The sequence below is a fragment of the Pleurodeles waltl genome, chromosome 9, assembly GCF_031143425.1.
Source record: "Pleurodeles waltl isolate 20211129_DDA chromosome 9, aPleWal1.hap1.20221129, whole genome shotgun sequence".
NCBI classification, from domain to species: Eukaryota; Metazoa; Chordata; class Amphibia; order Caudata; family Salamandridae; genus Pleurodeles; species Pleurodeles waltl.
Window position 1 is genome coordinate 613840065 of NC_090448.1, and position 18569 is coordinate 613858633.

General features: G+C 43.7%; 1 protein-coding gene across 1 annotated transcript in view; it reads left to right on the forward strand.

The window, feature by feature from the left end:
• The window catches only part of WDR62 (WD repeat domain 62), a gene marked incomplete at its 5' end in the record, with an annotated part of 926258 nt that overhangs the window by 639487 nt on the left and 268202 nt on the right, over positions 1–18569 (forward strand). The window contains one exon of the mRNA XM_069207611.1: positions 10043–10154. Coding sequence (XP_069063712.1) covers positions 10043–10154 — 112 coding nt within the window. The remainder of the gene's footprint in view (positions 1–10042; positions 10155–18569) is intronic.

An 18569-nucleotide genomic window follows, 5' to 3' on the forward strand; every position in this document is an offset into this window, starting at 1 on the left:
AGGCACGCTGGTCAGTCTTCTTTTTGGTAGGCTGCATAGTCCGGTCCCCACTGATTCAGATTTCTGACAAGACATCCTACCCATGAAAGACAAGTGGTACAGATGTCTATGCATAAAGTCACTCCTAATGCCTTCCTGATCAGTTCTCCCAATAGTGATTGGAAGTACATTAATGGTTTTGGAAAGAGAATGTTCTCTTTAGCAAATTTAGCCTTCTGATCCTTAAACTCAATGTGGCTTCTTTGGCAAGAGGTGTTCAATGTTGGGCATCTGCTAGGCCGCTCTATGGCCCTTCATACACTCCTCCGAGAAGCATTTCATTCTTAGTGATACTTTGAATCGCAGCTTCCTCACCTTAAACTATCCCTGACGTGCCAGACAGAATCAGGAGAATTTTATATGCATGCTGTAGGTTGCGATGTGCAAGTATGCACTGCCTCCAACCTCCCTGGAACTGACAAAATGGAGCATATTTAAGTGACACCCTAGTGCACTGATGTCAGTTCCTTTCTTTCCGTGCCTTCTGATCTCTCTGCAAGGTTCCTTTCCCAACTTTGTCGGTGTAGGAAAGTGCCTCTTATTGACATGGTTACCCCCCACTTGTTGCCTGGTTTCTGGTTTCTAGTGCATTTTCGACTGATAGTGCACTGAGTGCCTGCTAAACATGCCCCCAATGCCAGGTATCTTTCGCCCAAAACTGCATAGTCATTTTTCTAATTGGCAAACCCTTTAGTTGCCCCTGTAAGGTCCTAGTAAATGGTGCCCTTGACACCTAGGGCATCGGGCACCAACGAAGGCCCCTGTGGGCCGAAGCACAAACTATGCCACCCTCAAGGACCCTCTCACCAGCAGCACACAGTGCTGCCATTGCAGACTGCGTGTCTTGGTGCAGAGATAAATAAAATGAAAAGATGACAGGGGCCACAGCCTGTGTGCCACGTCCCCTAACACTGCATGCAATATATGTTAGTCACACCTCTGGCAGGCCTTACGGCCCTAAGGCAGGGTGCACTATATTACATGTGTGGGCACAGCTGCATGAGCAGCCATGCCCCGGTTATGTCTTTGTTTATTCTCAAACATAGCAAGTGACCAGTGAAGCCATTTTAAATACATGTGCTGGGCACTGGTTATTGCGAGTTCCCCAGCTACATGATGGCTTCACTGAAGATAGGGATGTTTGGTATCAAACATTCCATATTTATAAACCCTCACTGAATCCAGTGATGGATTTATTAATTCATGCACACAGAGGGCACCTAAAAGGTGCTCCCTGAAAACGTACCAACCCTTAGCATGGTCACTGACTGGTGCAAACCAGTACAGCCACCTTAGACAGTGTTCTGGCCCCCCTGAGGTGAGAGCAAACCCTCTCGAAGGCTTAGAACAAAGGCCTGCTCTGGGCAGAGGTGATAACACCTCGTCCAAGCAGGATGGACATTCAAGGGCAGGGAGCTTCAAAGGCCTTGCCGCCTTTGAAATGCGACCCAGGGCTCTCCAAACAGTATCTGCATCCCCTGGACATTGGGGAGCCGGACCGACAGTGTCCCTGAGTCCTTCAACATCTGAACTTACCTGGGCAGCTGTGGGTTTTCTTCAGTTGGCCTCCTGGCCCAAGCCTGCAGCCTTTTTCCAAAGCTAACCTCCATTGACTTGTGCTGTGTTGTCGCTCGGCATCCGGCCACCCCTGTGCCGCTGAGGGTGTAAGTGGTGCTGCCTTGTGCCCCCATGCTTTCCGCAACCCTAGGAGATCAACCCCTGACACCACATTACTCACCTGAGAGCAGTGCAACTTTGATCATCCCCAGTCTCCTTTGGTTAACATTGGGCACCGGACGCTGTGTTTGCACTCTGCACCCAGCCGCTCCTGTGCTGCTGAGGGTGTAAGTTTGGTTCTGCCTTGTGGGCTCCCCCCCCTTGTACTTACCTCAGGAGGAGATCGACCCCTGACACCGCTTTTACTCACCTATGAGCAGCGCATCTTCGTTCACCCACAGTCTCCATTGGTTAACACTGGCTACCCAAATCTGAATCTGACCTCTGCACCCAGCTGCACTGTGCCGCTACCGGTGCACCCTTGGTGCTGATTTGAACCTTGCCTGGTGTTGTTCTAAAAGCGTGAAGAGTGTATTTGTAAGACGAATACTGACCTGCAAAACTGCATTCTTGTTTTCTTCACATAGGTTAACAATGAAGACTGGAATTGCACGGTCGATTATTATTTTTTCTTTAAACTGAAAATTATTTTTAATTTAAAAATTGCTTACCTTATAGCAATGTTCTTTGGTTCAAAGCATATATAAAAGCAAAGTCTATTTTTCTAGATGGGTCTGTGATTTATTCTTTGAGTGTGTGTCTCATTTATTGCCTCTGAGAGTACAACAAATGCTTAACACGACTCACTTGATAAGTCTATCTGTTCTCCCACAGTAGCAAAAATAGAGCATTAGACCTATCTATTTCTGCCTCTGCAAACCTTTGGTGATCCACTGGACTCTCTGCACCATGTACTTCTTTTTAGTACATCCACAATGAAAACCACAGAATTCAAGCCATGAGTGACTGCAGGAAGTAGATGTCTGTCACAGATGTGCACAAGATGTGCCTTTGGTGGACCACAGACATTACCCTAAGTCATTCAATAAAGTCACCTTAATTTCCCAGAAGATGGTGCAAGACTGGGAGGCAAAGGTATATGTTACAGAAGAAGCTGCAGCCTTTGCACAGGTCCCGCTCAAAGTCATGGTCGCAGTCACCTGGTTGTTCCCTTGACTGCTCCACTTCCCACTTGAAGTCCTCTGGTAAGTCCAAGCCAAACGTAAGAAAGTGAAGTGGAACCTGACTCCATCCCTTGATACTGACTCCATCAGCGGTCATGTGACCTATTCCTTAGTTGGTCCTAATGCTAACTGAGTTTCTTTGGCCATACTACCCCGGAAAAACTAGTGGTACAGACATCTATGAGCAAGGTCACTCCTAGTGCCTTCCTGACCAATTCCCCCGGAATAATATTGGAAGCACATCAATGCCTTCGTAAAGAGAATGTTATATTTGGCTGTTTAAGCCTTCAGTTCCTTAAAAACAATGTGGTTTCTGTGTCAAGACATGTTTCACTGACACAAGAGCAGTTTGCTACAATTGATTTGTCACCTTAAGTGGTAGATGACGTCCTCGCTGCCAGTTGACCCTTCACGAATTCCATTACTGCCGGACACTGGGACAGATTTATAACATAGTGTGGTTCCCACAACACTGACCACTTGGAGGCAAAGCTGGCGGTCATCTTTTTGTTTTGTCTTTAGCCCAAAAAGGCTTTATAAAAGGCACTGTAAACAGTTATTTGTTGTTTTGGCCAACATTTGCTGGACAACTTCCTGTTGTAATGAGGTTCATTAAATGTTTAATATATGTTTCTTCCAAAACAGTTTGTAATGCTACAGTAGGTCCTTAGGTTTGTCTTGAAATTAGTCATGTGTACGCTTTTCAAGCCTATGTATAGCTGCTCACTGCATCTTTTGAGCTTGAAGACTGTCCTCCTCAATTAGATTACGTCAGCTCGTCGTCTGAAGGAACTACTTTCAGTGCAACCGCCCTAGACCATCTTTTTTCAGACAAAATGGTATTGAGGACCTAGGCAGCCTGCTTACCAAAAGTAATCACTCCTTTCCATGCTCGGCAATCGGTAATTCTACTAGCATTCTTTTGCTCCCATCATCCTTCAAAGAGGAAGAGACCCCATAGACTCCACAGACCCTCCACCATGGGGAAATATAACTTTGGTATCTATTCTAAAATGAGGAGTCTGTGGTTAGAAGTATCCCTCAGAGCAAGTAAGTTACTTCCCTTCGGTAACACTCTTTCGGGTGGATACCTAACTGGAGATTCCTCACTGCCTTTTCACCTCTACAATCTGTAAAGTGGCCTATAAGCTCCCAAATGAATATGAGGCACATCATTACAAATAATTGTTCCCAAACTGTGGTTGTGGAAAGGAATATAGATGAAACTGACATCAGTGCACAGGGTTGGCCTTTAGATGTGTGGAGCTGCACCGCACCACATACCAGTGCTGGAGCCCTGCTTCAAAATTCTCCATATTCAATCTGGCACCTGGGGGATATATAAATGTTTGAAGTCCGCAGTTAAATACTGGAAAGAGTATTACCAAAGGTAAGTAACATGCTTAGGGCAGGTATCTATTCAAAAAGTGAGGAATCTGCAGTTAGAAGTATCTATCAGAAGGTGTTAAATTTGGTAACACACCTTCATGGTTGATACTCTATCCTTCTGCAGTTTCCTTTCTGCCCTCCTGATACCCTGTTCTGTGGAGTGGACTTTTAGGGGTTTAAAAAGATTCCAAATTAGATTTCACACACTATCATTGTTCCAGTTTGTCACAGGTGATCAAAGTGTGAGAGTGCAGAAGAGTTCCAAGGTAAAACTACGTTCTCCAGCATTGGATCTTTCATATATTCATGTGCTTGATTTAGTCCCTGTTGTCAGGCTGGGAATCCACAGTAACTACTAATGGCAGTAAATAGTGTTTCAGTGGCTCCTAGGCCTCTACCTCAGCGTTTGCTTAATTGCATGCTCACCTTTTTCGACACAACCCAAACTTCAGCCAATGAGGTTGAAGTGGTGAGCCCTCCCACTCCCCTTAGAGACCACCATAGCTCAAATTCCTCCTACATGTCAAGTGTTAGAAAGTTCTTAAGAATAGCTCTGCTCTAACCTATGTTTGACCTTATATTGAACACTTCTGAATCTTCATTTTACCCTTCCTGGATTATATCTGACAGTTTCACCTCAGGGCTGGTCCAGGGGACCCCTGTCACCTACTGCCACTATGACTGAGAAAAAAAAAAGATCTTTAAGTCCCACTCAGACTACAGTCAAAAGAAGATCTACACTGATGATTCTCATGATCAATGCATTTTTTTGTTTTAATCGCACTCCTGAAGCATCTTACTTACGTAAAGCATTTCCGTCATAGACAGTAAAGAAGATTGGCTCTTTATTTAGTAGAAAGGGAGATCATTTCACTTCTGGGGAAGATTCAATGAAACCTGCTGCTCCAAGCACTTCTACAAAGGCAGAATAAAAATCAAACATGTGGAGTTTTCTCAGCAAGAATTTACTTCAAAAGCAACCACTACAGCAACCTCCAAGCATCATACAAAGTCTTGATAAGAAAATGGTGTTAAAAGAGGGAGGAACAAAAATTGTGTGAAAATTAATTTATTCTGACATCCACTCAGACTTCCGGTTTAAGCTGTCGATGCCAAAGGTTTAGTCGATGAAAACCTTTCTATCAACAGGTACCTCATTGCCATCAGCTATAACCAACCTTACCCACCACATCCCTGAGGGAACTGACAGATGATGCAGGTGTTGGTAGCATTCATTAATGTGTGCCAACAGATACTGGACTTGTCTCAAAGGTTACTTCATCAGCAAGCACAAACTCCATCACCACCTCCTTGGGTGAAAAAAACCCTAGCACCACCTCCTCCACAGAAGATACCTGCCCCTCCACTGTCACTTATCCCACCAACATCTAGGGACATGCAGAACATCACACATCTTATTCAGACCGGATGTCCGATGGTAAAGAAGAGGGCAAACATTTGGAGAAGGATGATAATCATCTGTACAATTGAGTTGAGGGGGGCTACATTCACCTTATAATTGACGATAAATAATTAGTAGTCTGTTTTGCCTCCAGATGACATTGCCCATTTCCACACCTTATTGCAAGGAGCAGAAAAAATGTTTAATCTCCCCATTGACTGCAGAGCAGCAATATTTCCTTCAAGATTTTAAGGTGCAACATTGTAAAACTACTAAATCATCCTGATTATGGATTGTGTCTAGTTGGAAGGTCTCAAACTATTGCATAAAAGGGCCACTGTTCATGTATTTTGCCCCTTCTGGGGAAGAAACACAGGGGACTCCAGTCTTTGCCTGCATTCTTGACTGGCTGTTCAAAACCTGACTCTGTCTTCATGGTATCAGCTCAACAAAGATCAAAGAATCTGGTCACTTTGACCCCTTCAGACAGGAATGGCAGATGCTTTGACTACTTGTGGTGCACGGATAGCTTAATGACTGACCTTCATCAAAGCAGTGAATACCCGGGCCATTTAGGGATGATATGATATCATCTGATGCAGCATAACATTTTGCCCTAGTCAATCTCTTCCCAGCCACAGAAGAGCCGTACCTAAGACCATTGTCACAAAAGTGCAAATTTATCTAAAATCATTATAGACAGCAATGGATGTTTCCAACTCCGGCTACATCAGATTGCGGAAGCAGCAGTCCAATGTAGGCCAGGGTTGGCTTTCAACAGCTTTCTTCCATTAAGCGGTGCAGGCAAAGATATGCCTTTTGATGTCCAAGCTCTATTGTGGATCAGGATGATCTGCAAACTATCAAAATGGATGCCAACATGGCATGCATCCTAGGAGCATTATAGTACAGATTCCTCATGCATACGTTCATTTTGTGGCTCACCGGGATCCTGAGCCTATAGAGAAGGGTTCGCCCAATATGGAGGTCAAGGTAGGCCATACAATTCTCCAACAACCCAGTACAATCTAGGCTATGCTGCAAACGTAGATCAGCAAAGAGGCTATGGCAAAACACTTGCGGGAAAATGGGAAACATCTCAGATAGGCTCTAAAGATAATGACAAAAAGAACTTGACTTTCAACTGCTTCCCACTCCCCTCTTTCCAAACCCAGTACCTGTTGAGGGAATCATCTTGGCTTTTGCGTCCACTTAGGAAACCATCACTGTTGTGGGCTTCAGATAGTGCAGCCTTGTCACAGTCTAGCCTTTATATGGAAATTGCCCACCCACCTGCCCAGATAAAAAAATTGCATTTATGGAAGCTTCAGCAAGATGTTCTGTTACTCTTTTTCGAAGGAGAGATAGAGAAGGTTCCAAGAACCAAAGGAACCAACAATTCTACTCCTTATACTGTCTGGTCAAGAACAAAAATCAGGCCAGTGGAGACCAGTGCTGGACCTTCTGAAATTAAACAAGTTCCTGAAGAATTAGTCACCCCAGATTGTAACCCTTCAAGAAGTCTTTTTGGTGGTTCAGGAAGGTAAGTACTTTACCTTGCTAGATCTTCAGGATACACATTTTAACATACCAATACATTCAAAATACAAACTGTACATGCGATTCTCTTTTTCAGGGTAGCACTACTAATTCAAGGCACTTCCATTCAGGCTAAAATCTGCCCCCTGATGTTTACAAAATGCCTAGTGCCAGTGGCTGTAGTCTTTTGAAGAAAGGGTCACCATGCTTATCCGTATTTGGATGACTGGTTCATCAAGGCTGCATCAAAGGTAGAGGCTTGTGCCTCTACAGCCTTCGGCATCATCCTATTTCAGGAACTACAACCGACTATGAATACGGAGATATCCATCCATCTAAGGCCTATTGAGTGGGAATAACACCACCGGTAGAAGAAGGTGCTGGTTCATGGAATGACTCCATGCATGTCCCCAGAAGACTCAAACAAGCCATGCTGTTTTGGAGTGTTCATTCATACATCTGAGCTGGTATTCTTTTACAGCCTTCCACAAACCAAATAATCTTGACGACGGATTAGTGAATGGATGTTTGGGTGAGCCACATGCAACAGCTGTCCACAAGAAGCCTGTGGAAAGGAGCAGTGAAGCAACTGATGGAAACGTCCTGGAGCTAAATGCCATCAGCTTGGGCCTTCAGTCATTACTAGGGAGGATAATAATACAAGCTCTGTTGATTAGGACAGACAAAACAGCCTCAATATATTGCACCGTAAAACAGGAAGAAACAAGGCCCCCATCATAATCAGAAGTGGCACAGATGCCTTGGGGCAGGGCCATCTATAAAGTGGAAATTTGATGTCAGAAAGGCCAGGAATGTGCAGTCAGCCACACACTGTCAGTTTGCCATAACTGGACGTTCAGAGGATGCAGTCAAACATGATGCGAGGGCAATGTGCCTTTTCGATGGCATAGTTAATAGTCTTTGCTTACACCTTTCTTTTGTGTCCCCTTGTTCCCATTATGAAGGAAGATGAACATGGATCGTGTGCTTATGGTCCCAGCAGAGCCTCATCTGTTTTGGTATAGCAACCTCAAGAGGCTCTTAGCATACCCACCTGCTCAGTTGAATAACCAGCCCAGGCTCCTCTACAGACACAACTGAGAGATTCTTCACCATGATCTCTAGTTACTGAGCCCAATGGCATAATTCCTGACCACTTAAATTGTGGCCATCAGGATATCATGCCAGAATGTAGACATCATAGTGCAGACGTGTGCACCACCCCAATTTACACCTAACTTGCTAAATGAAGGGGGATTCTGCTTGTGGTGCACCGAAATGGGCTATAACCCGATCTCTATGTGGCCCCATAGAATGTTTCTCTACTTGCTTGAGGTAGCCAGGCATGGACTCAAGTATGTGCCGATCAGGATGCGCTTTGCTGCAATTTACAGGTTTCAGGGGACAGAACACACTTCCTCAACCTATTCTTACATATGATTACAAAAACTGTTTATGAAAGGACTTCTAAGGGCCTTTTCTCCGGTGAGGCCACCCTCCTGTACCATGGAAGTTCAACACTATGTTAAACCAACTCATGCTGCCTCCTTTTGAATACATTCACAGAGCGCATGTGAAGATACATTAATGGAAAACACACTTCTGCTCCCTCTCACTTCAGATCGGAGAGTCAGAGATTTACATATGTTCACCCTAAAGGAGCTATCCCACCACCATTGCCAAAGTGATTCCTTCAACCGACATGAGATATATGCCAAAAATCCCTAAAGACTTTCACTTGCCCAATATTTGTATCCTGCCGCCTTTCTTCCATATTCCATCTACTGCTGTGGAGGTATCTGTATGCTTTCAAGAAGTCTGCAGGTTCATCATGTTCAACACGGACAAAACTAAGGATTTTAGTTCTTTGGATAAGTTATTTGTCTCATTTGGCCATCTAGGAACAGGCCATCCACAAAGCAAGCAAGGTCCTTTGAATTGGCTATCTGCCTGCACCATTTTCTGCCAAGGTAAAGTTAAGCGTCTGTTACAAGTCACAGCAAGGGCACAATCCAACAGAAGCATGGCCATGACAACTGAACTTTATACTGAAGTATTTTGCAGGGCATTTGTCTTGTAACCACATGGAAAAGCAGGCATACCTTCATTGAGCACTACTGCCTACATGTGAACTTTGCTGTCAACTCTTAACTGTGACGAGCAGCTCTACGCAACATGTTTCATTAAGGTTAGCCTGCTTTCTGATTTATTTAAATGGTGCATAATGCTTGTTATTCTTATCCAAGCCTGTGAATATATACGAAAGACCCAGTGCTGGAGAAAAAAATTGTTACTTACAGGCATCTCTTATTCTTCATCATTGGTATTTTTAGAGGCTCACTTCTATCATAAGTATCTTTGACACTGCAAATCTGGGCTATGGTGGCCTCTAGGAGAAATAGTGTTCAATACTTTCTCCTCATTGGCTCATGTTTGGTTGTGTCAAATGATTTGTAGCAACTACTAAACAAAGACTTGTTTAGGTCTATGACCATTTTAATACTGTTGTTGTTATTTAAAATTACCAGGGATTCCCACCATGAGAATGGTGAATGATTCAAGCATGTGAATATATAAATTGTACCAACAGTGGAGAACTGGAGTTCCAGGTAAGTAACTAATTTCTTATCATGCAGTGGTGGCACCTACATATGGCTCAGTGCGATCACTTCCCGATTCTGAGAAAGATCACTGTAGAGACTGCTCGCATAGTCTGCTGACATACAGGAGCAGTTGCTTGGGGGAAAGAAAGTCCAGATCCAATCTGGTACCTGAGGAGGGTTCAAATGGTGTAGAATCAGAGGGTGAGGAATCTGCAGTTAGAAAGACTATCTACTAGAAAGAGTGTTACTGAATATATTTAACGTGTTCATTACTTAACATTTTCAGTGTTTGTGGTACTGGACTGATGCTGCTTTGTTTGTATCTGAAGGTTGGCAAGAAAATCTCTTCCGAAACAAATGCAATTGCTGAAGACCGGTGAAGCCCCAGGTCACATTCCAGAAGGAAGCAAGATAAATATTAACTCCAGGAGAAGGACGGACGTAAGTTAGCAGCAGAGAGACTTTGAGTGTTCTGCTATAGATACCTAGCTTACTGAGCCTAAAGCACACACATGAAATAATTGGGGTTTCGTTGACTAGTAACATTTACTTAAGATGTAAAATCAGGTTTGGGAATATCCCCTTTTGACATCATCTTCCAAGCTTGAAATGAGTTTAATCTGAATGAAGAGATGTAAATCATGTGTCCTAATGTGAAAGTACACAATTTAATAGAAAAGACAGGAAAGTTATACCTACCATGAATTACTAGCAGTTTTTAAGGATGCTTCAAAATGTGCTTACTTAGTGTTCCTTAGTTTTAGATTAAAGCATATAGCATTCAGATGTTTTTCACATTCTCAGTTCTGAAATATTTGTGATTTCATTTAACTTCCATGTTCATAAGAAGTTGCAAAGTCAGTTTGTGAATATGTACAGGTCCATACATTTTCAGAGTGTTGCAGTAGCCTTGACTGGCACACATGCAAATTCATATTGACAAATGTATATTGACAGTAGACATTTTATATGGGCATTTGGTCAACTGAGGTTACTTTGCACAAGCAAAACTGCTTTTCTGGGTGGCTCTCTCCATTAAATTTCTGGGCTCCGTGGTTATTTGCTACCCAAATGGGGCTGCTATGACATGAACCTTATCTAAACCTTCTCCCAGAGGAAGAAGCTTTGGCAGTACTCCATAAAGGAGAAAGAGCTTGATAGAAAGTCTGGAATGTATGGAACAGTTCATGTGGCAAATACTGGTTTCGCATTGTCTTATCTATATGCCGTTTGAAGACGAGCACCGTTTCAGAAAAGACATTTGAAAGAGACTACATTTAATTAAATTAGACACTAAAACAAGAAGCTTCTTAGGAGCGTCGCAATATTGACAGAAGATGCCTATTCTATGTGCAAGGGGCAGATGACCGTCATCCTGTAGAGGCATCTACCAGCTGTGTCTTCCTTCACAGCAGCTCCACACCACTCAACTTCCCTGTCTGTAGCCCTACCATCCACTTCGATACAAACTGACCGCCTTACTCTTCCTATTCGAAACAATGCAGTAAATAAAATGCCACCACTCAAAGCAAAGAAGACTTGTCAGATGAACAGTGACTCTCCACCAGCCACAGGTTCCTCGTTTCAGACTCCAAGAACCTAGCCAAAACCTGTCCCTCCCCGTCCTGTAGGAGACAGAATCGTTCTTTGTACTCTAAATGGCAAGCCATTACCTCCAACGAGCGGGTGTTGGACCTAATCAAATATGGGCAATTGGTCAAGGTTATACAAACGCAACCACAAGTACCACAGTAGAGTACCAGTCACTACCATCTACAAGTCATTCAAGCAAAGATAATGTCAGTGCTTCAGAAAGGGGTCCTGGAGCCCGTCCCTAACAATGTAGGCGGTTCTACTCTAGGTTTTTGCTGGTTAAGAAAAAACTGGAATAATAGTGAACCATTGTGGATCTTCAGTAGCTCAATAAATATGTACTTAAGCAGCTATTTTGAATGACAACAATGCAAGAGGAACTTTGGTTACTTCGAGGAGTTTTTATGACCTCTCTAGATCTGCAGGACTCATGTTTTCTATTTACTGACCCACCCCAAGCATTTCAAACTTCTAAAATTCGAGGTAGCTGATTGCTGTTACCTTGCCAATGTTCTGCCCTTTCGACTTAAGTTGGTGTCAGTGATATTCACAAAATGCACAATCGGCGGTTTACTTATCTCCTCTACCAGGAAGATTAGCTTGTTAAGTAAAAGACCAAGTACTAAGAAAACTGAATGTCAAGGCCCTGCAGGCAGCTGTTCAAAACGTTAGGCCTCTCTCCTAATACAGTCTAATCTCATCTACAACAAACAAATTTAATTTAATTCCTGGACCCCATCTTAAATACAGAATCCTGCAAAGGAGACAATTCTTCCTTTACAATCCCTCAATCAACAAACACAGAACATGAGGATGAAATCTATGCAACTCTTCAAATGTTTACTTGGAGTTATGTGCTCATGCATCCAATTGATCCCATATTGCAGGTTTAAAATAAATGTGTCCTCTGAAAGAGGAGCTATACAGCTGTGGCTTCAAGCATCTGGATCCTTCAAACACATTCATGTAAAAAAGGAAGATTAGAGAATCTTTAGGGAGATGGGGACACAGTCCAACCTTGTACAATGCTTGTATTTCTTTCCTTAAGCAGCCAATTTTGTCTTGACTATAGATGCAGCTCTGAAAGGCAGGGATGCCCAACCTCACAAACTGGAGGCAAGAAGCCATTGGTCGACCCAGAGGAAAAATATTCACATTAACATCCTAAAACTCAGAGCAGTTTGGAAGGTGCTAAGGTCTGTTCCAAGACTTCAAAGCATGGCATTGCTAGTACGAACGTAAAATGTGACAACCATGTTTTAGATCAATCAGGAGGGGGCATAAAGTCTTTGTGCACTGCTGGAAGAAACATAACTGCTGTGGGACTCAGCAATACATCACAGAATTGCTTTGTCCTTCAAGAGGCAGTCAGCAAATGGGCACTAGCTCTCAATAGGCCTGAAAGAGAATCCCATGAGTAGGTTTACATCACAGAGTTGTGATCAAGCAATTTTAGCCCTTGTGCCAGCCAGTGTTGGACGCATCTGTAATACCATGAAACACAAGTATGCTGGCACTTTGTAGCAGGCAGTGGCATTCCAGATAATAGGGACATGCATTTCAGCCTCATTGATCAAGACATTTTCTTACTCCTTTTCACTGTTTCCCCTCGTCCCGAGAGTGCTAAGCCAAGCCAGACGAGAACCCTGCAGAATAATGCTGCCAGCATGAGCTCACCATTACTGTAATACAGATCCCCACCTGTAGGAAGCCCTCTAGAACTGTGCCTCAATCTGTTATTGAGTTTGGAGTTAGAATGGCCAGATTGCATGGTTCCTTTTCACCTGGAAGTGAGAAAAAATGTCCAGATCGCCTGGCTCCTGTCCTCTTGGAAATTGCAAAGCTAGACATCCCACAAGATTGCTGAAATATCTTAGTCTAGGCTAGAACTTCCTCTACCACCAACACTTACCAAGCCATGTGGAAATGCTTATCTAATTCCTCACCTCTTCCTTCAATGAGAATCATAAAGGAATTTCACAAAGGTCTGTTAGGAGCCTTTCCGCCCATGAAGAGGTACAGCCCACGAGCGGTCCAGGTGCTCCATGGAAACTAAACATACACCTTAACATGCTAATGAAAGATCCCTTTTGCACCGCTACTTAAAGCAGACATCAAGTTTATATCTTGGACGATCACTTTGTTGTTAGTGTTAGTTTGTGAGGAGAGTCCATACGATGCATAAATTCACTATTAAACCCCCCTGTTTGTGTTTTTGCAAAGGCAGTGTAGTATTGAGTGCCTTCTGCCTTTCATCTTAGTTAATCTGTTATCCTTAAAGCATTCTTTCAGAATCCTACTAAAAATTCTGAATGAGCCCTGCATTCTTTCAATTTCTGAAGTTATTTAAAATTCTACTGTATGATCAGTCTTTCAATCAGACCATCTCTTTGTGATCTTTGATCCCCTGAAAAAAAGACTTCTGCTTTCAGAACATGGCATAGCGAAGTGGATTGTTGCAGTTATCTTTTGGCATTCAAAGACTGGTTATCAACTGTAATCTGGAGTATCATCCCATTCTATGAGATGTGTTGCAGCCACAACTGCGCTTTCTGCTGCAGGGCTTGTATTGAACATCTGCAGATCAGCAAAATGAAAGAGCAGTCCCACTTTCATAAGGGTTTACTGTTTAGATACAGACTCCACTGGAACTTCAACTGTTGGTCGGATTGTCCTATATCATAGACTGCGGTATCGTGATATGCATCTTGTGTATAGACTTCCTTCTGGATACTGCTTACTATTCTCATTCAAGCATGTGAATCTATGAAACATGCAGAGCTGGTGAAGAAATGAATTACCTACATATAGCTGCAGTTCTCCAGAGATGGTACCTTTCATAGACTAACACCTGCCCCTTCCTCTTTGCCTATCAGAGGCCCCGCTTCTAAATAGCTTTCCAAATTAGTGGTATAGAAATCTGAGTTATTAAGGATCTATAGGGAGTGGGTTTTAGTGCACTCTCACCTTGTTGGCTGGAGTCTGCTCTTTTTCAATAAGGTGATTGTGCTAATAAATGTTATTCTTTTTTTATTTGCAATTCCTTAGTACTGCTGTTGAATGTTACCATGGGGCTCCCAACCAGTGCTTAACTTGTAAATAAAAACATGCCGGTGCCCGAATCCCTCATCTCAAATATGCAACAGTTGTAATTAAATGTGCGAACACGGAATACTGAGGCAACATAATCCTGAAGCCACCTCTGGCCTCCTCAGTCAATTTACAGCCCCTCCAGCTCACTCCTGCAGCTTTCTGCTTACTCCCATTGAGACACTTTTTTGTTTATCTCTTCCTCCGTCTTTCCCATATGTGTCTCTTGCTCGCAATAAATGCTTGAGGCAGAAAATTAAGCGCTAGCCCTCAAAAATAAGTGCTGGTGTCCGCACCGGAAACAACTAGCACAAATTAAGCACTGCTCCCAACTCTGACAGAGAATGATTTAAGCAGCTTAGTCTATGAAAGATACCAATGCTCCTGTCATTAGAAATGCAAAACTGGTGGTGATTTCCATCTGAATTCTCCTTTGCAATCCAGCTTTGTGTCCTTCCATGTAACCCTGACCTTACAATGAAGTAGATCATCTCAGGGACAGAAGACCCTCACCACTCATTGCCTCCAATGCACTAGACCCTCTGAATAGCTAAGGTGAGCAGTCCATTGGGTTTTTGGGAGTAAATGTGGGCAGTAGTGTCTCTGAGCTCAGTAATCACATAATAGAGACGATAAGTGAATGTCCAGCCCACTGCTTTTCATTTTAGAGAAGAGAATCACTTTGATCACACCAAAACGTAATATGATACTGTTAGACATGTCAGCTTTAGGATAGTCTTCGCTCAAACATTTTGCCTTCATCCTCCATTTTTACAGATCTAATTTTTGCTGGCCTTAGGACTCTGTGCACTTTACTCTGCTAACCAGTGCTAATGTGCATGTGCTCGTTCCTTAAAGATATGACAAGACTTGCACATACCCAATTGGCAAATTGCATTTACTTATAAGTACCTAGTAATGTGGTATTACATACACTCCGGCCGTGTAAATGAAATGCTACTCGTAGGCCTGCAGCACTGGTTGTGCCACCCATTTAAGAAGCCCTTTCAAACATTTCAGGCCTGTCATTGCAGCCTGTGTTTGCAGTTTTTAAACTGCCATTTCGACCTGGCAAAAACAAAACCCTTTGCCAGGCTCAAACCTTCATTTTTAATATATACAAGTCAACCCCAAGGTAGGCCCTAAACAGCCAACAGGGCAAGATGCAATGCATTTTAAAAAATAGGACATGTAAATCTAAATTCTGCATGACCTGGTAGTAAAAAAAAAACTCTTAAATTCATTTTTTACTATTGCAAGGCCTACCTCTCCCATAGGATAGCATTGGAGTTACTTTACTACATACAATAAGCTCTAGTTTCCAAATTTGAGCAGGTATCCAGTTCATGTATATTGTCTTTGGAATTGTAATGAAAAATACTTCTACTGTAAGATCAGATTTTAAATTACAAATTTGAAAATGCTACTTTTAGACAGTTGCCATTTTCTTGCTTTAGCCATTTAGTGCATGTAGTATGTCCCTGGGTCACATGACTGGCTGTAGCTGGCAGTTGAGTTTTGTGTAATTCTCTTAGATAGCCAAACACAGTAAAGAGCTTAGGTGTGCCCGAATGGGCCATCGCTAGCAGGATGGGAGGGAAGAGCTGGACACAGCCCGAATTGTACTTGAATAGACTGTGTCCTGCTTCCACACAAAGGGCTGGATACCCCCTGTAGTTGGTCTGGAGCCAGGACAGGTAAGACAGGTTGCCTCTGAGGTTTCAGAGGGAAACCTTTAGAAACTTCTCCAACATTACCAAGTGAGGGCACCATGTATAAATATTGGACCTCAGACACCCACCAACTCTTCAGTGCACTTCTGGAACTGTGGATACTCTGCAGAGGAAGGGCTGCTGTGCTGCTAAAAGGACTGCCACTCTATTGGACTGCTGCGCTGAAGGAAATGCTGTCATGCTATGTTGACCTGCTGCCCTCTTGCTTGGGCGAAAAAGACTGGACCGCCATCTATTAAACCAAGGACCCCAAAGTGACTCAAAGGGCTAGTTGGCTGGCCTCCTGACTAGAGCCTCTGGGACTATCTTGAACCCAACTCCTGGGCTCTATCTGTGGGTCCTACCCTGCCAAGTGGTTCCACCCCAGTTCTGGAGCCTTGGGAGTGGGCCTGAAGGTGTTTTACCAACCCATCTATGGATCCAGCTGAACTGACGAATCTCCTCTGCAGCGAGGTGTATCGATTTTGCTTTTCAAAGCATTGCCTTTTGAACAGACGCTTCGCCTCTGCTGCGAGGGTTCTTCTGACGCAAAGGACTATGCTTCGGCCTCACAGCCAGATCGGAACCACCACCTGCACGAAGAATTCCCTACAGCAGTCTTAACAATGATTCAGGTTCCCACATCACAGCCTCCCAGCTCCTTGTAAGTGACACCTTGTTGCAACTGTGCAGTGCATCCTTGACACCGGACTTCACATCACAAGCTATTGTCGATGGGATCCTCACTAATAGTGCAGGACCTTGCAACGCAGCTCAGCAGCACAGTGGAACCGACGCAGCGCCTCAACTGCATGATGCCTCCTTTGTGCAGAACCTCACCATGTTTCACAACTAGTACTAAAGTACTTCTTCAGCGGGCCTAACTGGTTACCTGCAGCTGTCCTGCACTCCATTGCAGTTGGCCTGCAATTATGACTTTGTCCTAGTCCAGTACAACTAGATAGCCAGAGTTAGCACGTTGTGCTTTTTGGTGCTGTTTTTACTGACATCTTTAAACCTGCACATCCCCGGTTCTACTGAATCTACTTATTAGTTTAATTTTTCTAATTTGGAGTGGGATCCTTTTGTGATGTGTTTTCATATTTTGAAGTGTTGCCAAAATACCTTACACATTGCCTCTGTGTAAAGCCTGACTGCACTGTGCCAAGCTATCCGAGGGTTGAGCACAGGTCAATTTAGGGTTTGCTTGTGCCTCATGTGATTGCTCTATGTCCAGGGCTCACACCCGGTCAACCAACAACCCAATTTATTACACATACATAAAGAAGAAATACCACTACTGGGATATTTACTACAGAGGTCTGTGCAGCCCATTATACTAGAGAAAGAACTTCTTATAACTAACGCGGTTGCAGACTCACCATGGCTACAGTGGAGCAGCTTTCTTGTAATCTGTAAAATCTAGATCAGTTAAAAGTACTTGACTAGGCTGTTCTGCAAATATGCCTCAAAAGTCCCACTGAAAATATTTATTTTGCCAATATTGCACTCAAACTCTTACAAGCTTTGGCATTACCTGGTTGTTGTGCGCACTAAGGTTTTCGGTGCAAGTTTGCAGTGATTTTGCTTGTAGTGAGGGGACTCTCTCTTGGTCAACGGGCGTCTGTTTGGCTGTCTTGCACTCTTTCATCCATGTCTGCCAGCGAATGCTGCAGTGGCTCAACAGAAGTACTGTGGACATGTGGGTCCAGCACTTATGGTGGGAGAATCTTCACCTCCGGTATGAGCCACTGACATGAGGTCTTCGGGTACGGTGAAGCAGTCAGTATGTGTCCTCCATCTTCCTCTGTAGTCGTCGTAGCAGACGATTCTGCAGTGACTTTTTGATGAATTTGGTCTTAACTTGGATAGGGAGGTTGGAAGATCCTCGAGTTCAAATATCTCAGCCCCTGACACACTTCTGAGGCAAAGCAGTTTTTTCTGGGCCACTCCTCTCCCAGATTCGGTGTTTAGGATTTTCCTCCTTGGGCAGATTGTTCCTGTGGGATGATGAGCCCTCCTTCCCTTTCAACAGGCATGGAGGCAGACTGCACACCTCAGGCAGAGGGACAGCTTCCCCAGCAAGATGTACAGCTTTCAGATGATTTCCCCTTATTTCTGAGTAACTGACTACCAGGATTACAAGCTGTGGATCACAGTAGGTCTTGGAGTACTTTTCTTAGCTTCCTGCCCTTGGTCCATGAAGCAGTTTGTATCAGTAATCAAGTGGGAGGGTTTACATCCCACTTTCATACCTGTGTTCCCGACAGTATGTAGGTCCAGTTCAGGAACCAGTTTGAACCAGACAAGTATTTAGGTAAACAGCAGCAGGCAGGAGTACCCAGTGTGAAGCTCTTTACCTTGCTGTCATTAGTCTTTCTGGAATGAGCACTCAGGAAGACGAAAGGTTCGGCCCTGCCTAGAAAATCCTTTCCCTTACACAACTGAATCTGCGGACTCC